Raw genomic sequence first — 27523 nt, 5'->3', positions numbered from 1 at the left:
GAAAATACAATGGTTTTACTGCTTGGTTTGAATCTATGTGGAAAAAACGTAATATTTTGAGGAGGATTCTGGCTTACCCGAAGGGGCAATTTGCGGGGTGTGCCGGTCTTGAAAAAATGCTGATGCTGGCTGCTAGTCTATAATCAGAAATCCAAGTATTTCAGTCAGATTGTGTTTAGTGTAAGGCATCTCTAAGGATAACTCTTATCGACAGAGGGGGTCTCACCTTAATTATGTAGATGGCGGGCAGACCTATTGAATCTGTGGCACCTTGCGAGAGAAGCATATAGAGCTTCTAGGTAGACGCGCGATGGCAGCCTGCAGAAAGGAATCGTTAGTTTTCTTACATCAGACGCGAGCAGTAGTTGCTCGAAAATGCTTCGCGCCGGACGCGACAATGATAACTAGCTTGAAGATGCCTAGCGTGTTATAACTTAACGTTCGAACGAGCTACATAGATATCTACAACACTCGTTGTCCCAGATGAAGGGCAATTAGCCCGAAATGCATTGGACCTACAAATGTGTTGTATTGAATTTGAACTTCAATGAACTTTATGATAGAATGGATATTGCTCCATAACAACTTATGAATATAAAATAAGTTTTCTTTCGAACATTTTGTACGAACTTTCCTTTTAAATCAATGAAAATCTCCATAGAGTGGAGCGCCAGGGGATGCTTCTAATATTTATTGGAAGCACTTTCTTTACGTTTATTGGATGTCCTTGACAAGAGACATCTCCCTGGCAGCAAACCTCACGAACTGTTGAATCATATTCCCTAACGCATGAACCTTTTGAATTTAACTACAGCTGTGCAACTTTCCACTTGTTAAGAGGTCTTTTGAGGAGCTCCCAGCTTCGGCCTACCCCCGGGGACTCGATAGGCTTGTTCAATGGAAAAGTAACTGGATAGGCGCTGCGGCCGGAGCTTGGTCAGCACCAGGTCCTCGACCAAGAGGTCTGCAGTCGGCCCCTCCGCCTGCTCAGGGACTCCCAGATACATGTTATTCCTGCGCGCTCTCACTTCATAGTCGTTGAGGAGTCCTTCCATTTTCACCTGTTGATCATGGAGTTGGGCCACTTGCTGCTTGAGGAGAGCCCTGTCAGACGTTAATGTCTCAGTAGCTTCCTTCATGTCTTTCACTCTGGCGTCCATTTTCCGCAGATCGGCCCTTATGAGGGAGACCTCAATGTTGACGGTATCAATACGAGTCTCTAGTGAAGTCTGCACCCCAGCTATGGCCTCCATGACGTCGTGGAGGGTGAGATTTGGTTGAGGAGCCTTCGATTGACTATCTTTCGTTCCCCCTTGGTGGTCGCATCGTCCTCCTCACCCATCTTACCCCAGGCAAATTTAGCCAATGTTTTTTCGGCCTGCGTTTTAGCTCCCTTGCCGCTGGCCCTTGCTGCTCTGCCTGCCGCAACAGGTACTTCACTGTTTTTGAGGTATAGGGTGGGGGGGGGGGGGGTGACACTAGTTGGGCTGTTCTGGGGAGTTGTTTGGTAATCACACTGTTCTATCTTCTGTACTAGACATACTGCGCTCCCTCTATTGTGTCATCTGTCTTTTCCACATTCACAAAGCCTCCCAATGGCGGCCACATTGAGTACTTCACTAGATCCAACCGGGTCTCTTCGGATAATGAGCTGAAATGTTAGAGGGGAACTAGATAAGGTCAAACGTGGAGCAATCCTTAAACATGCCAAGCGCGCCCACGCAGATATATTAATGCTGCAGGAGATACACCTCATGGGGACAAAGGCGCTGTGCTTTCAACGCTTTGGCTACATACATGTGTTCCACTCGGGGTTTGTAAGAGGGTCTCGGGGAGTCGCAGTCCTGATACATTGCCGGGTCCCCCAGTGGGCGACCCGTCATAATATCAGTCGGGCACACATAGCCGGCCGCGCTGTCACAGAGGGAAGAGGTTGGAACTAAACATCTCTGCCTACTTCTCAATACCAGATCTGTGTGCAGACACGCTTTGGAGATCTATGACCTCCTTGCGATGGAACAACCATTATGTCTGATGCTAACGGAAACATGGCTGGGTGAATCTTCCAATCCGGATATCTTGTCGGCTATCCCATCTCAGTATAACATCTTCCGTCAAGATAGACTGAAGGGGAGGCGGGGTGGCTCTTGTTGTAAACAAGCGGGCTACCTGTTCTATCATTCCGATAGAAACTATCACAGGTTCTGAGTCCCTGGCATTCTCCATTACTCTGGCCCCCCATCACGCTTTTAGTGGGCTGTTGGTCTATAGACCCCCTGGCCCGGCGGGATCTTTTTTTGATGACCTCCAAGCTGCTGTGGCAGGGCTAGCCTTGAGGGTGGAGCATTGTGTGTTGGCAGGAGACTTCAATTTCCATATGGATGAGGGTGAGGATCCAGATGTGATTAAGCTATCTGATATCACGGCTCCCCTTGGTCTGGTGCCTTTTCTATCTGGCCCCACACATGACAAGGGTCACACTCTGGATCAGGTCTTCTCCACGGCGCCGCTGGAGGATATAGAGCTTGTCCCGGTGCTCTGGTCCGACCACATGCTGGCCAGGTTTTGTATTCGTGGTAGAGAGAAACTGTCTAGCACTATGTCCAGACCGCAGGGGTCTGCCTCTAGGGCACTTCGTGTGACTCCTGAGACCTTAGCTCAGGCTTTTCTTGAACATCTGTGTCCCCTCACAGGTGACCTAGAGCGGGATGTGGACTCCTTGCAGTTATGGCTGACTGATAGGCTGAATGATTTAGCCCCGGTGCGGGCGTCTAGGGCTATTTCTAAGCGGGTCTCTGCTCCGTGGTTTACGGAAGCGCTATTTACCGCCCGCCGCCAGTGCAAGGTGGCTGAGAGAGTTTGGCGCTCCCAGTATGACCCGATGGCTAGACTTGCCTATAGGACTGCTATTAAAGCCTATCACCGTGATATCCTTCGCGAGAAAAAGGACTACTTTGCGAGGAGGATTGAGGCAGCTTCCAATTCCTGCAAGGAGATCTTTACTGTGGTGAGGGAGTTCATAACCCCTAGATCTAATCTCTCTCAAACCGCTCCCTCTGAGTCTTGGGCCTGTGACCTCGCTCAGTTTTTCACCAATAAGATCAAGTTGATCCAGGACTCCTTTCTTGGGAGGTCAGTGGAAGTTCATCCCTGTAGTGGGGTTGGGTTAGATTCTTTGCCCACTCCTGACTTTGTCCTGTCTGTCTTCTCGCCCATTTCTCTTTCTACATCTTTGGCACTTTTAGTCAACCTTAAATCAGGGTCACCGCTAGACCCCTGCCCGGCCAAATTTTTGGTGAGGATGGCCGATGTGGTTAACCCATTGATTAATCCACTTCTGAACCGCTCTTTGAGGGAAGGGATGGTCCCGCAGGCCTGGAAGCGGGCAATGGTGATCCCCCTCCTAAAAAAGCCGGGTTTAGACCCTGAGGCGCTGGCCAATTACAGGCCTATATCGCTGCTTCCAGCGCTGGCAAAAATTACGGAAAAGCACGTTCATAGCGTGCGCTCCGTTTTTCTGGAGTCTAACAATTTGCTGCACCCTTCTCAATCTGGCTTCCGGCCCAATTTGATTACCGAGATTGCGCTTTTAGAAGTGTCTGAGGCCATTAGGGAGGTTCTAGATTCTGGAGGCAAAGCCATGCTTGTCATGCTTGATCTGTCGGCGGCTTTTGACACCGTCCCCCACGAGGGGCTCCTCGCCAGACTCTATAACATCGGTCTGAGGGGGACGGTGTTCAGCTGGTTTACATCTTTCCTAGCTGGCCGTCGACAAAGGGTCTGGGTCCCCCCGGGCTCTGCTGAGATGCCGCCACTGGGAGTCGGAGTTCCGCAGGGCTCTGTGTTGAGCCTGACTCTTTTTAACATCTTTACGACCCCCTTGGCGGCACTGGCGGAGTCTTATGGGGCCCAGATCGTTTCTTACGCCGATGACACCCAGCTTCTCTTCACATGTAGAAAAGGTGAGGATTTTGATGGAGAGCATTCGGGATTGTCTCGGGACGGTGTTCAACTGGTTCTAGCGGAGCAGCCTTAAATGCAACTCTGACAAGTCGGAGGTGCTGTTTTTTGGTTGTGCCGCGGACCCTGATTGGCAGGCATGGTGGCCGACAGATATGTTTCCCCCAGCTCAGGCATCCCAGGTGGCCAAAAACCTGGGAGTTAAGATCGACAACAATCTGGCGATGAGATCTCAGATTCTCGGCCTCACGGGCTCATGTTTCGGCATCCTTAGGATGATCCGGAAGTTTCTTCCTCTGCTCACTGAAGAGCACAGGAAGATAACGGTGCAAGCTCTGATTGGCTCCAGATTGGATTATGCCAAAGTGCTTTATCTGTCTCTCCCGGATTATCTAGTGCAGCGATTACAGGTCGTGCAGAATTCCGCGGCACGTGCCATTTTTGGCCTTCACAGGCGAGCCAGAGCGTCCGGTCTTTTACAGTCACTCCATTGGCTGCCTATCCGTAAGCGGATAATTTTCAAGGCACTGACCCTGGCCCATAAAGCGCTTTTCGGTCTGGGAGCTAAATATCTCCAACGCAGGCTTGCTTTTTATCGTCCTACCAGAGCATTGCGCTCTAATTCTTTGTCTCTCGCGGTGGTTCCCCGAGTCAGGAAGGCCCGGATTGGGGGGCGCTCTTTTGGTTTGAGGGCGCCCCAGCTTTGGAATACTCTGCCATTGGCCTTACGCTGCACCTCTAATCTGCTGTCTTTTAGGAGAGGCCTAAAAACTTGGCTTTTTACTCTTTAGTCGTGCTTTCTTGTTGTCTTTGAATATCTATGTTTTGTTATGTTTTTTATGAGCTGCCATTATAAAGCGCCGGGACACTCCGTTGGAGTAGCCGTGCGCTATAGAAAACAAAGTTAACATAACATAACTTAGCTATTGCGACAGTTAGGGGCTTGGGGGAGCGCGCAGCGCTTCTGCTTGCGGATATAGACTGTGCATTTGATTCTTTGAGTTGGGAGTATTTATTTGCACTTCAGCGTTGAGTGAACATAGGGTCTCGTTTTCTGTCTTATCTTAGTCTACTATATACCGACCTAACGGCGCCTGTACGCATGGCGGGCTCTGTCTCATTGGTTTTCTCCATCGGTTGGGGCACCAGACAAGGGTGCCCACTGTCTCCCTATTTGTTTGCCTTGGCAATGAAACCCCTGGCTGCGGATTGACGCTCAGCTGACCGGCCTAGAATGGGCAGATGGACTGTCAGATCTTATAGCCCTGTACGCAGATGATGTGTTGTTTTTCCTTACCAACTTAGGACGTGCCCGTGGCTTTTACGAATCATGCAGGTTTTCGGGGAGACTTCTGGCCTCTACATAAACCAGCGGAAGTCTACACTTTGGGTCCTGGGCGAAGAGGGCGATCTTGGCGCGTGGGTATCCGCGGTGCAGGTGGTGTACGGGGGATGAAATATCTGGGTGCGCTCCTATCAGATTCGCAGACTACCTCATGGGACAGGAACTTGGTGCCGATTTGGGATAGGGAGCATGAGGATATTAGAACTTGGTCCCAACATGCCCTCGTCTATCTATGGTCGCTCGGCCATCTTCAAAATGGTCTCTTCCACCCATACTCCACCAGCTGCAAAACCATCCATATCCTATTCCCCCTAGATGGTTCCGTCAGATCATTACCGCCTTGGGCCAGTTCCTATGGGGTGGCGGGCGGCTAGAGTGGCCCTACGTACCCGCTTCCAGTTCACGTACTGTTGAGGGTTAGCGACCTCTGATAGTCTTTCGTACTGTATGGCCTCGCACCGGTTGCTCGTCAATGAATGGTGGTACGGGGATAGGTTGGATCCAGTGTATGCTGTTGAGCGGCAGTGCATGGGAGATCATACCTTACATATGATCCTATATTCCACACCATTGAGGCGCTTCTTGCCACCTGCCACACAGCTTATTTTTCAGATCTGGAGACAGGCATTACGGAGGATGGGCTGGTATTATAGTTTGATCCGGGAGACCCCTCTATGGCACAATGGACGCCTGACACAGCTGGCGGCTCTGCCCAGATTCCGTGACTGGGATGCGATCAGGATTTTGAAATCATTTCAAGACATGCAAAAAGATGCTCAAATGCCAAGAACTCAATTCTTTAAATACTTGCAATTCCGGCATGCCATTTCCCCTAGCTTGGAGGGACTGGAGGCACTAGCCGAGTTCAGTCCGGTAGAAGCAAAGGTGTTCATGGGAGATCTGCGAGATCACAAGCTCTCCAAAATCTACAAGTCCCTGGTCATGCATAGCTCCCCGTCCCTGCAGCATCTCCGGGAAGGAGATGTGGGCCCGATGGAGGAGGAAGATTGGACGGAGGCCCAAGCCGCCCCGCGTGGGGCAGCCATCGCAATGAGCCTTCGGCTCATCCAGTTTAAATACCTCCATAGGGCGTATTATACCAGAGTCAGGCTGTGTAGGGCGATTTTGGTGGCTTCCCCGGTGTGTATTTGTTGTGCGCATGATGAGGGTACCTTGCTTCATACCGTATGGCACTGTTCCGCACTGGCGTGGTTCTGGAGGGGGGTTATAACCTGCCTTTCAGAAGTTGTGTTGGGATCTTCCCTGCTCTCCCGAGTTGGTTCTCCTGCATGTCATGGAAGGTATCGGGGCAATGTTTATGAAGCATCTTATGCTCTTAGGTTTTACTCTAGCCAAACGAAACATTGCCAGGGCCTGGAAGGCAACATTGGCGCCCTCCATCTCTGCATGGAAGAATGGCCTAGACTTTTGTATGGGATTAGAGGCTCCCATTTTTGTGGCGAGGGGGTGTACTCTTAAACACTACAAAATTTGGAAGCGCTGGTCGGGCTTTCGTGGCGTGGAACTAGAACCTGCCCCTACCCAGTGCCCAGACTGGCCTTAATTTCTTCTCTCCCCTCAGGGGTGTCCCTCATACACACATGGTGGGTTAGAAGCCTATTGGAAAGGACACATGATGAGCACAGGCTTGTGGCTTTGACTGTATATGTTGCTCTTGAATGGTCGACAGTGAAAGGGGGTGTTGTATATTTCTTTCTTTCTATGTATATGAGAAAACTGTCAAAGTCACAATAATGTATATTGATGCTACGGAAGTCTCTGGGTCACAAAGCTCTGCCCTTTACGTGGTTTTTTGCCAAATAAAATAGGTTTAAAAAAAAAAAGTCCAAAGATTGCTGACCTCCATGTCCTGTTTGAGGGATTCGAGTTGCAAAGCTAAGGCAAAAGCCTTGCAAAAGATTTCATAGAGACGAATGCACTTCTACAGCCTCCCAAATGTTGAAGAGGTTACAATCCATATAGAGATTCCTAAATTTTGGCAGGTCTTACATTCCTGAATAAGCAGGAGGGGTTAAACCGCTCTCCGAACTGATTCATTCAGATTTTTCATGCTTACACTGGACCACTGAACATACATACACACACTACGTGCAGCACAAGCTGACATGCTAATTTCAAAACACGTACACACACACACACAGGTAATTTCAACAAACCTGGTGATTCATGTAACTGCGGTGGCATCAGGGTACATCTATGCTACATTCAATGAAGGTGCCACTGTACCGATTGCATATAAATTGCATTTATACACCAATGTTGAAATGTGTTTTGCACGACAGAAAAAAAAACTGACAGCGGTAGAGACTACTGTGGTGAGTGAGCACTGGCTCAGGGTAAAAGAATAATTGTCGTGACCCTGGTGCTGCCCTTCGAGGCCATCACAAGAACGAGCGTTCAGAACGCAAAAGCATTACATTCAAGATGGATACAATGGGCTAACTCACTCATCACAACAGATGTAGATTATAGATTTGTCTGCACTACAGACGCAAGCCTTTCTGGCAAGAACCAGCAGTATATCCTATGCCTAACAAAATAATGCCTTTAGATCAGTACGATTACATCATATATACTGCTGGTTCTGCCTAGCCGGCCATTCGCCGAATACTTACCATAAAGGGGCGCATGCAGAATGGAGAACTCCATCTTGAGAAAACTACACCCAGTCCCTTGATGCACTGCACAGTTGGGTGAACTTAGGGCTCTAATTCTGGCACCAGAGTATACGGATTCCGCTCACTGGTAGAGTATGATTATCATTATTGTGTCCAGTCCTATATTGAGTATTTACACTACTTGAGCCAGAATGGATTCAGAGGTTCAAGAGGGTGCACAATAAAGCACAAGATGCTTTGGGACCAGGTGGCAAAACTGAAAGATTGATTGTGTGTATTACATGAGTCCATGGCAAGCGGTCACCAACATGTTGGCGTACACATTGCGGGGAATTCCATGGCTGATGATGAGACAAAAGCAACAGTGCAGATGCTGCAATTACTCATTCAAGTACGAGGACAGACAGACATCATGGTGGCTGTCAATGCTGCATGCAAAAACACCCACCCGCCAAAAGGCTTTCAACTCAAGTACTCCAACAAATTAGATATGCAAAATGTACCATTTGCTCATATTCCTGGAGTGGGTGACAGAGTAATACCAAATTCAGACTGCAGGTTAGGTTTAGTTTTAGCTGCACACAAGAGTCTGCACACGCAATTTTTGCTACAATTTCATTATTCCAGCAACACTACTGGTGGCCACATCTTTACAAACAGGCCAAGGCTTTTGTCCGCAAATGCGGCATCTGTCAGCAGATGAAGGGTTCCACTGTGGCATGGCCATCCCAGAGATGTCTACTGATGTCAAACAAGCCTCAGACTTGTTTACTTGGACCATTGCGGCCTTTTGTCATCAGATGGGGCTCAAAAGTACATCTTGGTAGCAGTGGATTCCTGATCTCGATTCTTATGGGTCTGGCCACAGTGGTCGGCTGATGCCTGAGCCATTATAAAGGATCTGCAAGTGTTTATAGGGACTTACGAAGTTGGCACATTCTATTTCGACCAGGGTCCGGCATTCACCTCCAGGGCTTACAAAGAGGCTATGGAAAGTATGGGTGTTATCCTGTGATATTTCTACCCGTACCATTCTGAGGGAAATTCAGTGGTGGAGAGGAAAAACCGGATCTTAAAGCGGTCTTTAACATCTAGGGTACTAGGGTCAGGTCGCAATTGGGTCCATCACCTATATGGGGTCCTTTGGGCACTGAACACTCTGCCTAGAAAATCCCTGGGTGGTCGGACTCCCGATGAGATCCTGTTTGGGGTTAAGATATGGGACCCAGACCTCGACAGTCCCAGCACAATAGCGTCTGAAAAACCATTTGACATAAACAAACGTTTGGCTGTTCTACAGGAACTGAATGGTTGCTGGGATGAACAATGCAACGACTAAGTAAAATGCACTGCCATTAGTGAAGTGAAGGAAGTACCAGCAGCTTTCAGTTGGATCCTGAAGGTTAGGGATCTGTTCAGGGGGAAAATAGTGGACCAATAAGAATTTGGGCTATACTACTACCAGACTTTGCTTCTTCCGCCTCTTGCTGGCTGCAGAAACAAGATTAATCTCCATTAATTTGTTCAAACCACACTATGTCGCAGATTCGGAATAGTAGGTTTTGTGGGCTTCTGGATAGTTACCTGCCGTTTCTCATTACCATGCAGGCAGTTCCTGGAGGTAGAAGCTGTACAAAACCACTAAGTGGCAGAATAACGCACAACCTGCAAATCTAGAATAGGATCAGACTGCAAAGCAGCCAGCCCCAATTTCTTTTCCACATCGCACGAAGCTGAAAATCCATTTTTTCATGTATCACATGGTCAGAGAGTAATCACCTGGTTGCTGGACTACTTTTGTTAAGTTCTCACTCCCACCTCTTGCCACATCACATCTCCCACAGGCAACTCTGCTTCTTCTCTTGTTGCCCAGAGCATCACCCAAGCACCCTTACCTCTCCTCACTGTAAACTTCCTCGGTTAATGCTCTAGTCCCACTCCCCTATTATCTTTCCACTCTTGTGCTCCAGTGCCATTGCAAACTGTGCTGTTTCAGCCCTCCGTCAACTTACTTAGTACTTGAGCTATTGGCTTTGTATCAGGCAATATAGGAGAGGGTCTTGCTGCAGTTACTGTGGGAAGACAGCAGTGAAGGGGGAACAAAGACACAGCTACCCACTACCCATTCATCTAAGCCAGGTGTTTATCCTGGTTTTATTTCCAGCTGAAACTTATCTTCGTTCTTTCCAAGAAGCGAACACAGAAACCTAGAGTTAAAGGGTGACAGAAACTAATTTCTTTATCACTAAAAAAGAAAAGGAGGCTAAAGTAGATCTGCATCTGTCACTATTAATACATCACATCACACGCTGACGCGGTAGTATGTTGGCTAGATACACCTGTGTTTAGTGCCTGATCAGATTTCTTGTCTACCTATTACAACTTCCTACTCCAAATCTGGGCAATTCCAAGAATTGGATGAGGTTGGTTCACTCATCATAGGCCACCTCATCCCACCCTAGTAAGATGATACTACCACGGTGGACTCTACCTCAATTGGGACTATCTTGAGGGAATTATTAGAAATTATTTATCTGAACAGCTGTCTGGGATCTAGTTATCCTAGCCCAGGTATAAATAAACTTAAAGGGTATGGTCAGAGGATGTTATTGGGTACCATGGCCCTTGCATATTTTAGTGGCACGCAAGGGCCATGGTACCCAATAACGTCCTCGACCATAATCTAAGTATCTTTAATAATACCAAGGGTACCACCTAATAAAGGATTTCTTGTGGTTTAACCCAAGGTATTTTTTAGTTAGGGGAACTGGATCACAGACAACTGTTTTGGATAAATAATTTCTAAGAACTCCCTCGAGAGAGTCCCATTTGAGGTGGAGTCCCCCCTGGTAGTATCATTTTACCACGGTGAGATGAGCTTACGTGAGTGAGCCCAACTTATCAAATACTTGGAATTGCTCAGATTTTGAGTAGGAAGGTAGCATAGGTAGACAAGAAATCTCTGCCCAAGTACTAATAAACACAGATGTACCTAGCCAACCGACTACAGCTTCAACGTGAGATGAGATGACAGAAACCAATACACAGGAGAAGATTTAGATGGGTATTTTATACAAACGTTTTTAACATTGGGAAAAGGCAATACAAAGATTCTTAGAAAGGATGGAGTGCTTTGAAAGGGGTATAACCAATAGAAAAGTGAAGTAATACTACTGCTGTGCACATTAGTGATAAGATCTCACTATTGTAATGAACGCCTAATAGTTTAACAGTATAGATAATATAATGGTGTGAAGTTGAGGATAGTAAACACAAGGAAATGCTTTTCTACAGGAGTTGAGGACAAAAAGTTTACAGCATTCAAAAACGCATGTGTAGACACTAATAACTATTGTGAATGAGCTATTATTTAGCGATGGACTATGTAGAGGACTGTCACAGTAGGCAGTAAATTGATCAAGCGCCCAATTTAGTCATAAAGACCTATTAACTACGGTCCTCAAAACAAGACACCTTTTAATTCAGGTGGAACATGCAACAGTAGTTAACAGCCCCAATGGAATTATAATAGGAGTCACAGATTTATTTATTTTCACACTGAGGTTTAGGCTGAACTCACGACGTGAAAATCCAATGCAAAAAATGAGGAATCACTGTGGTACTCAGACCCGGACTTCTAAAATCCCCTAGTAATTTTTATTTCTAAGGGGATCTTGTGAGTCCCCACTTGTAATGTCCCCGATTTCCGCACGCCAGGAGTGGCCAATAACCCTTAGTATTGACAACTCTGAGGACAGGGAAAATCGGGCCCATTTTATGGGACATTACTTATTAGAGCCTAAATATATTTTAGGATAAATTAAACAATGTTTTCTATTTTTGGGTCACCTCGAAAGCAAAATGCAAAGAAAACAATTGGGTTTATTAAAGATTCAAAACAAAATTCAATGATGTACGGTAAAAAGAAAAGCTTGATAATGTTGAACATTTTCAAAGTTACTCAAACGCATTACAAAGCCAGGAAGCTGTAAAGATCACTAATGTACACATATATTCTTTCCACAAAAATGACATTTTATTTAAATTTTTATGTAAAAAAAAGTTAGTAAATTTTAATTCATACACAAATCTTAGAATTTGGGAGTAATTTATGAGGAAACAAAACGTTCTTAACATACCTCAAAATTAGACGATATTTGCACCAGGGAAAGGTTACATCTGAATTGAGGTGGTGATTTAAGGGATCACAGTATAAAAGCCTTACTTTTACATAGAGTATAGTAAACGGCATTAGTAGTTTCAATAAGGAACTTTTGTAGGAGCAAAAAAGCTTAAGAACTTATTTTACATAGGTCTCATTTGCATATAGCTCTATAAAATGTACATAGAAATAATTGCATAGGGATTTAAATAGAAGGCCAAGCAATATTTAAGTAAAATGAAGATCGTAATAGGGCACATAGGTTTCAAAATACAAGTTTTCCATTGTGAGTAATACATCTCATATACTGCCTATTTAAAAATCACAGTTTGTTGCTAGTATTACCAACAGCGAATGGCAGCCATCCCAATCTTCAAGCAAAAACTAGAGAAATTCTAATAAAAAAAAATAAAAAACTAACATTTATTTTCTAAACCTGATCAGTGTATTTGCACAAAAGTGCTTAGTACGTACCTGATTATTAACATACTATCGCTAGTAAATAATGTTATGTTTACTACATTTTAATTAATGCAAAATTGATCATTACTGCAGGTCATCTGTGGTTTGCAGGCTTGCTCCTTAAAATTATTAAAAACTTTCTAAAAGTGAGATCCCACCCGGCAGAATCATCACATCATGAACCACATTTGGGTCATTAATACTATACAATACCATTAAAAGTTCCACCAGAGATACCCCATGTATAGGTCTGACTCCAAGGCCTAAGACTAGTCAGTCTCCACCTTCTTATCAAGGGAGGCAACCTGTGAACTCCCATATATTTTTATTCAAATAAAACATACAATCATAGAGTATTGAAGTACATATCACTCGATAATTCAGTTCAACAATAGAAATTAAAATGTATTTTGCTCTACAAGTAGCTTAATCTAACGGTCCAAGTATTAGTGGTGTTTCAAAATACTAGTATCGACTCAATTGAGCGTGAGAAGGTATTGATAAGCTATTTTAGCAGCTAATACATTTCTTTCACGCTCAACCGAATGTTTTAAGTGAAAAGTGCTTGAAAATTGAAAACTAGAAAAAAATGTAAAATGAACGGGAGTTTCTCAGGGGGGGGGGGGGGGGCTAGTCAAAATCATTTTACCTGTTATTTACATATGGTACAGACAAGATTAGAATTCATGATCTTAGTGTCTTGTTGCGATGAAAGCTCCTTACATTTGTTGGATTAATGTACATTGCTACTGAAGTCCACCTGGCGGGCAAAAGCAAGCCATCCAGCTACCATTACTATTGTAGGTCTTAGTTTTTCAGTCCAGAAAAGTAAATTAACCGACAGATGTTGTATCGGGGTAAGGATGACAATTCATTTCATGCTCTTTGTCGGTGTTTCCGTTTCCGTGGATTGCCTTCCATCCTTCCAAGCCTCTCTTGTGCTTTTTAGCGCCTGTGTCTTCTGTTGGTCCACTACCACATAGTCAACTCTTTCATCTGCTCCACTGCTGCCAGACCCATGGTTCTTGCTCTAGAAACAAAATAATTCAACAGTATAAATATATATATTTGTACATAACTTAACACTGGTGTCTGCCAATTATCTGTGAGCTATGTGTACCATGTCTTAGCAACCGAGAATTAGTGCTGCAACAGTAAACGTGATAGAAAAAAATATATAAGAAATACTGAATCCTGGTAATATTAGTGCTGAGTGCATGTCAAAAACAAAATGGCCTGCACAGTACCAAGAAGCACAGCCGGGCTTGACAACCATGAGGCTTTAAAATTAAATCAACTCTATTTTAAAATAAATAAATGATAATAAAAAAAGTTAGAAGAAGTTCACATATGCTGGTCTTTTCCCCTCAATGCCACGATGTATGTAACGTTACAATATTTTTCTACATACTCTCTTTGTAAGCAGCGTTACAAAAAAAGTCGATGGGGTACCCTGTAATCAATGCCTCCGTGTAAAACGCACCATTTGCTTGGTTTAACCCATCTACGTGAAGGTTGCTGACCGCAGCCATAGGCAGAGTGGCTCTAAGAAGTGGTGAAAACACAACACAAGCCTCATTAACAAGTAAATTGACTGAAAAGGATTTCCGGGGCGGGGGGTGGGGGGGTGTTTGGGGGATTAATTTTTCCAGCCATAGGCAGAGTGGCTCTAAGAAGGGGTGAACACACAACACAAGCCTCATTAACAAGTAATTGGTCTTTTAAAGACCTGTGAAGTACTCAGGTGTGTCTGCAATTAGACGGTCGCCAGCCCGCGAAGCTGTTTCAGCCGGGCGGACACACCACGAGGGGGGCCGAAGCTCGGTGAGCTCAATGGGTGTTGCACGCCTACCTCTTTCACAACAGAGTGAACCATACTAAAACACAACCATGGCTAATTAGAACTGCATGCTTGGGAAGCAAAGCTGACCCTAGAGGGGAACGCAACTTACCCACCCTGAGGGCAGGAACCGGGAGGACCAAAGCCAGGGAGAATGCATGCACGGCATTGGCTGGCGAGCTTGAATGGACCAATAGGATGACAAGGGGCGGAGCCAAGGCAGGCTCAAAAAGCATGATATGGCGCATGGCAAGGTACTATTGCTGGTACTGTCGTGTTCGCTACCAGCCTCATCTCTGTAAGATCTGCACGTAGTCAGTGGCTGGGGAGCAGCCAGTTTCAGGATTAACATGCCCCACACTTAGGACATCCCTGCGGTTTATACAACAGCTGCAACTGCGAGGTGTTCGCAGACGTGAAGCGTTCCAGACAGCATGCCCACGTACCCAGATTTGCAACTGCGACAAGGACATTATACCCTTCCTGTAAACGGGGCTGTGAGCAGCTCACAGTGGAGAGGTTAGCTCAGCAATAGACGCCTTTGGGAGGCATCAATAGCAGAGCGACGCGCTTAGCACACAGGAGGGAGAGCCGTTGGAAGGCAAACAGCAGTATGATCAGAAGCGCTCCCGCTTCAGAGGGAGTCCACATGGCAGGTAAACAAGGCAGCATGGTAAGGGTGGCGAAGTGAACGTGCAGGTAACCCGCCTGATACAGGAATGAGAAGGGGAGGGCAGACGGGACCAAGAAGCAGGCCAATTCCCACCAGGCTTCTTTGCAACAACCAAGAAAGGGCCAGCAGAAGAAGGTGATCCCATAAGGCATCAGGAAGCAAGAGGATGAGTTGAAAGCCCTAACTGAACGAGTGAAATGTAATGGCTGGCCAGCAAGGGCATGACTGGTTCTTGCAGCAGGTTTTTGGGTAGACAGCAGAAACAAGGTATGGTCGGCAGCAAAGCAAGCAGCAAAAGAATCCATAAGCGTGGGAAAGGCACTGGACCAGTGGGCAGTGTGGTTATAGGCACAGCAGTAGTTTGGAGGAAATGGGACCACCTGCAACGGGGAACGGAGCGAGGGTAGGCTTAGAAGCAAGTTGCCACCACCCTTCTGAGTGGAGCAACATCGTGCTCCCTTACAGTCCCGTCGGGCCATAGCTCCTGTACAACGGGTCTCCAAAATGCCCAGTACAGGACTACTAGGGCCCACACCAGGCAACCTTCCAAAGTCTTGGAGCCTGTTTATAGTTGTGCACCACATTCCACATAGGTCCTGAAGAAGTGCCAACCGATTACTTTTCGAACAACTAGGCACGAAACATGTCGACCCCCACCTTATAGACTGCCCACCAGGAACATTATACTCCAATAGGGCGTCCACTCTATTTTTAGTTAGGCAGGATCTACCTTAACCATTAAAGTGATTGTGTATAGGACTGTATAGGACTGACCCTGACCTATTTTAAATCACCACTCACATGGCACACACTCCCACTGTCCCCACACCCGCACGCTCCCAACGGCTTCTAAAAAAGATCTGCGACAAAGAGCCCCGGAAACGGTGAGCCCGTCCAGCATTGCAGCGCCGGCCCGACGAGGAGCAAGGCCCAATGATGAAGCATGACACCCTCCGTGTGAGGGCAACATGACGAAAGATTTGTCTTTTTCCTTTCCCCTTCTCTCCCCCCCTTCTAGGAACTGCACTCCCCTTGTTCTACACCACCTGCAAGGGGGCATGCAGACAGAATGGCGGCCCTATGCAGTAAACACAAGGAGTCCAGCTCCCTTACAACCAGCAGGGGGAGGGATTCGGAGGACATGAGGGATGTGAATGGACACCAGAGGGTACTTTTGGATAACAGTGCCAGACACAACAGCGAGTCGGGCACATGGAGCAAGCACGGCGGTGCCAGACCACGGCTCCCCAGGTGGAAGGTCGGCACCTGGAGCCAACACGTTGGTGCAGGGCAGGCAGCCACAGCAGCGAACCAGACCCCACAGCAGCATAGGATGAGAACCAGGGGCAGGTCATGGGGGAGAAGGGCCAATGGGATGGAACCATGGGCACAGTCACAAAATGGGGCAATGGTAGGGACTGACAACACCAGGTGTAATGAATTAGGGCATCTAAATGGGGGTTCTCAATTCCACCTGGCAGACCCCGGCTGAACTTCTTAACCAGAGGGCCCTGGACTAGCAAGGTATATTGGGGGGGGGGGGCAAGACGCGAACCACACCGCAGTGAGCACCTTGTTACACTGCAGGCACAACCACCCAGGGCTCAGAGCGCCCACTGCGCCTCACAATACATGGGACCACCATGATGGCTCATTGTAGGGGTTTGAGGCGAACATGGGTAGAGGCATTTCATCATACGCGTGGCCGGTGCCAAGTTATTGCCTGGTACTCGACAACAATGGGGTAAAACAAGACTCTCACAGCTATGCGCTGCTATGATACTCGACAACAATGGGGTAAAACAAGACTCACAGCTATGCGCTGCTATGATACTCGACAACAATGGGGTAAAACAAGACTCTCACAGCTATGCGCTGCTATGATACTCGACAACAATGGGGTAAAACAAGACTCTCACAGCTATGCGCTGCTATGATACTCGACAACAATTATTGCCTGGTCCATGATCAGGACAGCGGGTCCACGAGCAGGCACTGGGCATACCCACAACGCCCAACACTAAGAGTCAAGATGCCACCGCAACGGCCAAGGCAACAGAGCAATCTGTGCAGGAGAAGGAAGTGCTCATCAACGAAGGGGGTGCAGGGGCAGACAGCCAAGGCTTGGGGAGAAGGTTCAGCACAAGACGCAGCAAGCAGCAAATGGGTGAGCGAGTACTTCAGACCTTTAAAGGGCGATCTCCATAATAATGTGAAAACAGGGTTGGCTAGCCTGGTTCCATTATCAGTAAAGGAAAGGATAAGGTGAAAATAATTTATCAATCTGTTTTCCTTCTAGAAGTTAGACAGAGGGGCCAGGATTTAGTAGTGCAAGAGAAGGAGGAAAATAGAAAGAAAAGGTGCAAACCCAGAATTTAAAAGGAAATGGACAACTGGCTACATGCGTTTAGGACTCTGGTCTGCGTGCTTGTAGAAAAGTACCCACAGAGCGCCGCAGCACTATTTCTTTATGAGCAGAAAGCACTTGAAGCACAGTGTAAATACCAAGAGGATGCATGGCTCACTGCAACGAAGACTGTAGGGAAAACATGCAGACATGCACATCCTAGACTGGGATCACCAAGTTGTAGCGAGACTCACCACACATGGTGGTGGTCTGGGAGGTTTTGAGTGCACAGGACCAACTTTTTCGCCCTCACAGGAGAAAAGGGAAGCACAAAGAATACCAGCAGTGCAGCAAGAGTAAGCCTGACAATGAAAGCAGAATGGGGAAAAGTCAGGTCGCGACATGCTGTAAATTCGGGAAAGGGGAATGTAAATGGGATGTGGCATGCAAATTCCAGAATACATGCAACACATGCTGGGGCTTTCACCCAGCAAGCAACTGCAGGAGAGGAAAGACTAGCTTAGAGAAAAAAGATCCACCCATGAAATAGTGCGGGAGAAGCACAGAGAGGGAGCGGGGCTGACAACAGGATGGCAGAAACATCACACCCACCCATACAGGTCAGGAAACTACTACTACTAATCAATCATCACAAACAGGATGATGCAAGGCTTCTAGCGGAAGGTTTCACATAGCGTTTTATCAAACCATACAAGGGTGCCCAGGGGGACTGCTTTAATAAGAACCTGAAATCAGTGAGGGAGAACATGGTGGTGACAAGCCGCAAGGTATTAAGAAAATTGCAATCGTGACGAATAGCTGGTCCATTTGAAGGTCCACTATTTAAGAATTTCATAGTCTCAGCGCTAGAAAAAGGTCAGTTTAGGCTCATACACCACCTGTCATAACCAGGAGGAGCATAAATAACTATTGGGTTAGAGCAGTACCTCTGCTCGGTATCTTCCGCCACACTGGACGAAGCAGTAGACATGCTCAGGGCAGCTGGAAAAGGGGCTCTGATGGCCAAAGCGGACACAGAGTTGGCCTTCAGGCTCCACCCATTGCACCCCTTTAGTTTTCATTTGCTGGGCTTTCAACTGGCAGACCTCTTATACTAGGACAAATGCCTGCCTATGGGCTGCGTAAACTTGAGTGCCTTCTTTGAGGCATTCAGCACCTTTTTGAACAGGAGCTGGGTGCAAGACACTTGGCCGGATGAAAATTGCATTACCTTGAAGACTTCCTCTTCAAAGGCCTCCTCCCGCTTGCCACAATGCAGCACTCAGCTAGGCAAATTTATCACCCTGACTGAAAAACTGAAAAGCACATGATAAGACGGAGAGACACACAATAAAGAATAGAAGGGTTACTGGCTAAAAGAAAGGCACCACTAGGGGAAATTTAGTAGCTGCTCGGAAAACTGAACTTTGCAGGAAGGGTGTTCCCTGCTGGGTGCACTTTCGCCAAGCACTTGTCCTGGTTGACAAGAAGACTGAGCAAGAAGTACCATAGGATCAGGCTTACGAAAGAAGTCAAAGAGGCTCTTAAAGATTGGCTAACCTTCCTCACGACTTTTAATGGCACATTGGTATGACATCAGCCCTGGACAACAGCAGAACAGTTAGAGCTGTTCGCAGATGCAGCAGGGAACGAGGGCTTTCGTGCCATTATGAGCACAGCCTGGTGTGTGGCCCAGTGGCCGGACGAGTGGTAACGGAAAGGATGGAAAAGGAATAGAAAGCTGCTACAGCTCTCCCCCACTGTAGTAACCTTCTCGCTGTGGAGGGACCAACTGTCAAATAAAGAGGTGACACTGCGGTCTAACAACCATGCGGTGGTGCAGATGCTGAATCTAGTTTCAGCCCAGTGTCCTAGGAAATTAGAGTTGTTACGCTAAAAGGTTGGCTGCTAGCTGAGCACCAACATAGCAATAAGAGCCAGTCTTGTGGCCGGCTGAGATAAATCAGTTGCTGACGCCCTCTCTCGCTTTCAGTGGCATAAGTTCTGTCAGCTGGCGCCTCGAGCAGCACAAGAAAAGATGCCTTTCCCAGAAGAGTTGTGGGAGCTGGTAAACCAGACCTCACCCACTAGCGGAACAGGTCCTGGCACCTAGGACCGCTGACAAATACCCTAAACGCTGGGCCCATTTTCGGAAGGTAGTAGGCGGGGACAAGGGCACCAGCGGGATTGAAAGTCATGAAGTTGAGAAGTTTATACACCAGGCGTTCGGTCACAAATGGAACAAGCATTTGCAATGCAATAGGTCTCGCATTTGCGAAAGTTTAAGTTATTGGCATTGTTAATGACAATGCCTTTTTTATCTGTTTTGAAACCAACATATAAATAAATGGCATTATCATTTACAATGCCAGTAGCTCAAACTCTCGCAAATGCGAGACCTATTGCATTGCAAATGCTTGTTACTATGTTCTTCTATTCAACACGCAGTAAACTGAAGAGAATTTCACATTAACATGATTTGTATTATTCATAATGTAAACATTGATGACAATCACTGTAATAACAACAGCACATACTGTGGGCAGCTATGGTTAAGGCTTTCAACAATTTGAACAGAGACTGGACCCTGACACGATTTCCTTTTCACCATAATTACAGTTTCTCAATTGCTTAATCAAACAATATGCGCGCTAATTACGATGGCACTGCCCTTCGTCGACAATGGCTGGACGAAACTTCCAGAAAAATGATGAAACTGGAAGACGAAAGCTACAAATGCCATTTTGAACTCATTCATTTTCTCTCAAACAGCAAGCAAACCATTCTGATTTTCATTATAGATATGCAATTGTTTATTCCAAGGGGGAAGGGGCAATCGTTTTTCTGCATTTTCAATTTTATTGGTTTACATTCATTCGCATCTCATCAATCTGTGAAACTGAGCTCGGCACCCTCCTGGTTCAAAAGTCTTTTTTTCTGCTTTCTATCTTGGGTCCATTCTGTCACAGAAGACGGAAACCCGCCATTTTCTATTGCTTTTAGCGTTTACCGAGTGATTACCTGATTTATATAAGGTCATTCTCCTATTAGAGCTGGGAATCATGGCTATCAGAGAAGCATTGGTTGAAAAGCAAACCTATGTACGTGTTCCACTGCAGTGCAGAAAGAAGTGAATATCATGTTTTATTATAAAACGAGGTTTGCCAGCCTTGCGTAATTTATAAGACACTGTTCATTGAGGCAACAACGTGTCTAGGCTTAATTTATGAGCACTTAAAGGCGATTGGCAATATACAAAAGTTGCAGAAATGCAGGTTTTGTGACTTTGCAATCCAATAGCTCTGGTGGTACAAAGTGCTTATGCGCGCAATGCCTGCATAGAAATGACTGACATGGAAGCAGACATTGCAAATACTTGGCATCTTTTCCAATCTCTAGGGTTAACATTTGTATTGACCTTTTATGCTCTGCAATCACAGTCTTATCTCCGGGCCCTCTTAACAAGTAGGAGATGAAAGTAATATGGCTGATGTGCGATCAAATGTCAGCCTGTGCGTGATGTACCCAACTCAAAGAGAATGAGGAATGAGTTAACATCAGGGTCATTTTGGGAGAGGGTTGTAAAGTTTCTACACCGAAGAATAAATATATAACTTGAAAAGAAAACACATTGAAAAGTATTACATTGAATATCATTACTTCAGTATGTATTAAATAACTCCAGTGTTTATTATATACGTAAGTCACTAACGAAAAACAAGCGCGAGCACATGTCTGTGGGCGGGTATCACAAGGCGCCTGACACAAAACACGGCTCGGATAGGTTGGTACATGCACGATGCGTTCCGGGCGCGTTTTCAACGGCGGCGGCGGTTCACCTCATGGCAAGTGTATTTACTAAGTCTGCGAAAGCGGTTCACTGAACATGTATTTACAAAGTTTGCGGCCCTATGGTATTCATTTTTGTTTTTGAAATACATGCTTACCTCGGGAAAGGACCTTGGACATCGCCGCCTTCTCGACCTACCATACATTAGACTTAGAAATACATTTGTGCAAAATGTCGTTCTCCTTTCACTTCAGCCTGCCGAGAAAGGCCTAATCGGACTTAATCACACTATTGTTTTAGACTCTGTTGCTGTGTTGGGTACGGAAGCGCATGCATAATGCCCGTGGCAGTTTGAGCCCTGGGAGAAGCAGCTGGATAAACAGAGCGGGCTGCCTAAGCAAAAAAAAACGGAAGTCAGGCACTTTTGGCTGAGACGGAGACGGGGCCTGCAATCCAGCAGGAAGTCCCGCCCGCCGCCGAGGAAGAACTGAAGCCGGCCGACTGATGGCCTCTCCGCAGCCCAGGGCTCCCACGTGCTGGAGGGAGCCCCGGAAGTGAAGTCCTGCCCCTTGGTGCCGCGACGAGACAAGACTGCCGCAGAGAGGAGCCCGGTGAGTGCCCGACCAGCGCTGCCGTAGATGAGACACTGAACACGCCGAAAGAGCCCGGTAAGTGGTGGGGGGGGGGGGGGGTGGGGGTGGGGGTGGACGCGCGTGTGTCTGTGTGTGTTCGAATGTGTCTGTGCGTGTGTCTGTGTGTGCGCGCGTGGGTATGCAGTGTGTGTATGCAGTGTGTGTGTGCCTGTGTATGGCTGTGTATGTGCGCATGCGTGAGTGTGGAGTGTGTTTGCGCAAGGGAATGAGGCAGGAGAGGGGCACGGCGCCGTGCGCGCTCACGAGGTCAAAACTGAGCAGATCTGCGCTCGTGCACCCTCTCCTGTCCACATTCCCAAAAACGGGTGACATTAGTTGTCGAAGCAGACTGCAATCAATGCTTACGCATTGAATGCAGGTCGTGCTTCGACCTAAAAACAAGATCATGGGCGCAGGCACACCTGAGCGCAGTGGCATAATTTTCTAAGCTCCGTGAGGGGTCAGACTATACAGGCTCATTTTACTGCAGGACCACAATGCAGAGTTGCGGGTGCAAGCAGATGAGACTTCAGGACCACAGGCGACCTATCAACTTCAGAGAGACAGAGAAATGATGGAGGGTCCGAGGGGAGAAATTATTATAGACCCACTAGTACCTAGTCCCCCAACTAGTCAATAAAACACATGGAAGGTACTAAAGGTCTGAAGAGAACACGAGGAGAGAAAAGTAAATAGCAAATCTCTCTTCGGGACCTAATAGTGTCCCATTTTCATACCCAGACCACACAGTTGATCTAGAGAGTTAGCATTGTTATGCCCAAAAGACATGAGAAAAATAGAGAAGATACAAAACAAGAGAAAGAGTACCCATCAGCCCACTCATAAGTGGAATCTCGTCATCTGGGTATGTGTTGGCAAATGGTGTCCTGTAGGTTCTACCTCGGATAAGATTCACGAGGCTACCTAGTAGTGGACCCAGAACATTGCACCAACAGATGGCAGTATATGAGCGGGAGGGGTTAAGTTTGCAGTGCTCAAAAAAGAAGAAAGGAAAGGAAAATGATCCAAGTGATTCTAAAAATACCTACAGTGATGTCATAGAACACTTTATTAGGGCTGACCATCAAAGTGGTGTGATTAAAAAACAGTATGTTGATAGCATGTAAGGAATTGCTACCCACCAGTGATGTTATTCGGTCAACATGTTTCAGCCTAGAAACGGCTTTCGTCAGGTAGAGCGGAAAAAGGCCAGCAACACACACTGTTGGCAAATAAACACCTAGAGAAACTACCATATGCTCTGGAATAACAGGACCTCAATAGTGCCTGATTAGTGTCTAAGTGGTGGGCATCAACCAGAGAGGTGCATAGTTGGCCCTGCCTAGATAGTTGTAATGGATATACCTGACGCCCAATGGACTGTAAAGGCATCCCCTTCGCCATGTGTGTCACCAATTCATATGTTTTGAATCAAGTCTCTCTCCTTAATTCTTTTTCAATTTCCTCTGGATTTAACTTTACAATTGATTTGTTTATTTCCAGTGCGTGGCCTCCTTCTACCCTGAGCAGTGGCCAGGTGAGGTGAGGTTTTCTCTCCCTACAACAAGGGTGAGTGTCCTACTAATGATTATAGTTACACTATAGAGACCAAAGAGACATGAACTGTATATCTTTGAACCTGTTCTGTTGACATTGCGTTTTGTCTTTTTTATACATTGTATATACAGGAGAAGATACACTTTTTTCATTTTGGAAAGCGGGTGTAGATTTCACATTACATCACTAAAGTAAGTGTTGCAGTAGCACCATAGAGGTCCTGACGAAAGCCGTTTCTAGGCTGAAACATGTTGACCGAATAACATCACTGGTGGGTAGCAATTCCTTACATGCTATCAACATACTGTTTTTTAATCATACCACTTTGATGGTCAGCCCTAATAAAGTGTTCTATGACATCACTGTAGGTATTTTTAGAATCACTTGGATCATTTTCCTTTCCTTTCTTCTTTTTTGAGCACTGCAAACTTAACCCCTCCCGCTCATATACTGCCATCTGTTGGTGCAATGTTCTGGGTCCACTACTAGGTAGCCTCGTGAATCTTATCCGAGGTAGAACCTACAGGACACCATTTGCCAACACATACCCAGATGACGAGATTCCACTTATGAGTGGGCTGATGGGTACTCTTTCTCTTGTTTTGTATCCTCTCTATTTTTCTCATGTCTTTTGGGCATAACAATGCTAACTCTCTAGATCAACTGTGTGGTCTGGGTATGAAAATGGGACACTATTAGGTCCCGAAGAGAGATTTGCTATTTACTTTTCTCTCCTCGTGTTCTCTTCAGACCTTTAGGACCTATCAACTTCCCCAAGCTAGGTGCTTTGTTATTATTGTTAGGAAGAGGTGTGGCGCTGCGGCTAGGGCGACTGACTCCGGAATCTGGGGATCACGGTTCGATCCCTGGCACCGGTGGCAGATTAGCCCAGCACCATGTGACTCTGGGCAATAGCTTGCTTAATCTTCCCGAAGGCCCCCAGCGCCTAGAGACCCTTACGGGTGATTGTGCGCTTTACAAATGTGGATTATTATTATTAGTGGTTATATGCACAACAGACAGCGAGCTACACCTTTTCAGGGCAGCTTTTGCAGTAGCCTTCTTTGGGGTCTACATGGTCAGTGAGCTAGTAGTCTCGGCAAAAACCGAGCCAGGCGAGGCATGCCTGAGGCTGGTAGAGGAACACCTGGGACAGGGGCACATGGTGTTAAGGTCGAGGGGATAAAAAACCGACCAGCAAGTTAAAGGGAAACACACACATTGACTGCATTGCTGCAAAAGGAGACCTGCACAGTTTCCATGAAGCCAACTTATCTGCAACAAAGACCAAAAGGGGCATCCCTACATCCTTTCACATAGGGGCAGCTATGACCGCTGCAAAGCACATCTTGGGGGATGACTGCGTCAGAAGTATTGGTAGGTGGAAATCACGGGCATTCAGGGGTTACATCAAACCATAATGCAAGTAAAGAAAGGCATTTCTTATTATCACGAGGGCAGGGCGTTGGGCCACGTTGCGAAAGGATACAAAGGCATATGGCTGCGCAACACCAGCCTGGTGTGGATAACAATGCTGGCCATGAAATGAGCTCAGCTGGTGCAGATGGTATGCAGAGCCCTACGGACTGGAGGCAAGCCAGATATCATGGAGACTTTTAGTGTCAAGAAGTCTACCTTCAATCCCAGTTTGTTAATATGTTTTACTAACTCTGCCTGGCTCCATAAGCCCCCGATGGTTAGTTTCCCCATGTAAGCCCCTCACCCTGAGTGGGAAGCGTCTGCTGTGATGGTCACTGACAGAGTTGGTGTTTTAAAGGTCAGCCCACAGTGATGTTTCCTGTGTTCCACCACTGTATCTTCCTCTGTGACAACTACTACAACTCCCACACCCAGGGGGGTTGAGTGCCCCCAGGGGCTAGACCCCTGAACCAGTAATGTCCCAGGTTGTTCTCCGTGACCACTGACACTGCAACCATTCCTGTTGTGGTCTCATGTGTAAACTGGCATGCAGTATTAGGGGTATGCACAATGTCAGTATGCCCATTAGTTTCCCCAATGGCTGAAACCATCTATTCCGGTGAAAAAGAAAATGACTCTGTCAGTGCCAGGATTGATTTGGAGAGTGGGAAGGCCTTTGCCACTGCAAAGTTTAGTATTGCCACCATACTCCCCTTGCGACTGGACCTGGGCGCGGTTCCTATTTCGGACATATCTGCTAATCGCCCTCTTCTCTTCTGGAGACTGCTTTGGAGCACGCCTGAGGTCTCCAGCTATAGAGAGGAACTTAAGGACCTGCTGTCTATTTTAGGGGTGGGGAAGATCCCTTGGATCATGCATGTCAGAAAACTTTGCTGTGCACTAGGGAGGCCAGAGATCTGGCTTCTACCAGAACAGACTTGCCCTATTATTTAAAAAAAATCCCTTGCATGTGCCCTTAAGGAACATTGCTTGGCTTGTCTATTAAAAAACAGCATATTAGGTGATTTGAGCCTTAGATTCCTGGAGGTAAAGTCTATTTATCACTTTGAGCAGTTCTTTGACCAAATCCAGCCTCTGTTGGCCAAGAAATGATATCTGCAATTCAGATACGGAACACTCCCACTTAGGGCTTACACTAATAAGTGGAAAGGTGCACTAACCCCTGTGCAGGGCTGTCCAGGGTGCGACGCTAGTGTAGAGTCTGATTTGCATGTTTTGTTATTCTGTCCCTTATACAAAAAGGCCAAAGGGAAATGGATTGTCCAACCATGCAAGAACTTGGGCTACAGGAACTATCTCGAGGTGTTTAGACTTAAAATATGATACATCTTTTCTGACGACATTCGCCACTTCCAGGTTTCTTAACTCCATGTGGTGTACTAGGTGTGCAAAGATTAAATCAATAGAAAAAGGGAATCGCGTTGAACTTGTTTCCCCCTTGCAGACCTGAATCCTGGGACGTTTATTGGTCTTACCTAAGGTTATTGTCTAAGCTCATCATATTGTAATCTCTCGACTATATACATGTACTGTCTGTAGGTTTTCACCCTATTTTAGCACATTTTATCTGATGGTTTTATAATTTTATAATTAATTTGTTTGAGATTTAATTGTGATATTTTTGGTACAATGTCGTTTTTATCCTTGTTGACCATGGAATTTTTAGAATTTTGTCTCTCATTGAAGTTTTTGTATTGCTTTTATGGCCGTAAGGCCGATAATAAAGTTTTCCTGACTGACTTACTGAGTATTGCCACCACAAACTTCTTTTCTCTCTCTGGCACTGGTGATGATTTCTCAATGTTTAAAGAGAACTCAAATCTGTGGAGTGTCTATATAAAAGTGTTTCTGCTCTCTGGTCACTGGGTGTACAATTTCACCTTTACTAGTGAGTCGTCTAGTTAGGGATGAACACGTATGCCCTTCTCTTCTCAAGTATGCCACAACTACAGCAAGCCACTTTGTGAATCCCTTTGGTGCAGATTATATCCCAAAGGCGAGGCCCCTGAACTATTAATGTACCATGTCCACAACGAACCTCATGAACTTATGTCTAAAGTTTATCGGCACATGCAGTGAGGGGCCCTTGAGATCTGTGGATGCTTTATAGTCGCCATAGTGTCTCCCTACCACAGGCTCACAATGACTTCTTCCATAGTGACAATCTTGGACTTTTGCATCTACATACATCTGTAGAAGGCATGCAGGTCCAGAATAGGTCTGAGGGTGTTGTCTGGCCTTGGTCCTAAGAAACATATAGAGAAAATGCCTTTGTTTCATGGTCTTTCAGGACCCTTTCTACTGTGGATTTGTTTAGACCACGGACCTCTTGCTGCAGCTCCATCCTCCTCTTCATGAGGGCCTCAATTTTGACTTTGAGCCTTTGTTTCTTTCTCTTGACCTCAAGAGATCTATGTTTGATGTAGAGCTCTTTCTCTATGGTACTAAGGCCTCTTTCTAAGGTGGGAGGGTGTGTGTGTGCATGGTGGAGAGGGTTGGGGCATTTGTCCCTCTAAAGCTTTATATCACTTTTTGGTGCTAAGGCCAGTTCTGAGGGTTCATTGCCATGGTGTCTTGTGATCTCGAACTGGGGTTTCCTTTTGTTTCAGCTTGCCCTCCATTGTCTTTAGTTAGGGTGGCCCTGGAGAGTCTTTAGTCCAAATGCTTTGGCTTGGC

The 27523-nt window shown here is 46.4% G+C and overlaps 1 protein-coding gene across 2 annotated transcripts in view; it reads right to left on the bottom strand.

Annotated features, from left to right (window-relative positions):
* Positions 1 to 11958: 11958 nt before the first annotated feature.
* Positions 11959 to 27523, bottom strand: part of GAB1 (GRB2 associated binding protein 1) — a 290545-nt gene continuing 274980 nt past the window's right edge. For both annotated transcript variants that reach the window (XM_078676871.1, XM_078676870.1), the window contains one exon: positions 11959 to 13598. In XM_078676871.1, coding sequence (XP_078532997.1) covers positions 13440 to 13598 — 159 coding nt within the window. In that variant the 3' untranslated portion in view covers positions 11959 to 13439. The remainder of the gene's footprint in view (positions 13599 to 27523) is intronic.

The sequence above is a fragment of the Lissotriton helveticus genome, chromosome 2_1 (assembly GCF_964261635.1).
Source record: "Lissotriton helveticus chromosome 2_1, aLisHel1.1, whole genome shotgun sequence".
NCBI classification, from domain to species: domain Eukaryota; kingdom Metazoa; phylum Chordata; class Amphibia; order Caudata; family Salamandridae; genus Lissotriton; species Lissotriton helveticus.
The sequence above is the reverse complement of the archived record's forward strand: the minus strand, read 5'-3'. Positions and strand labels throughout refer to the sequence as shown.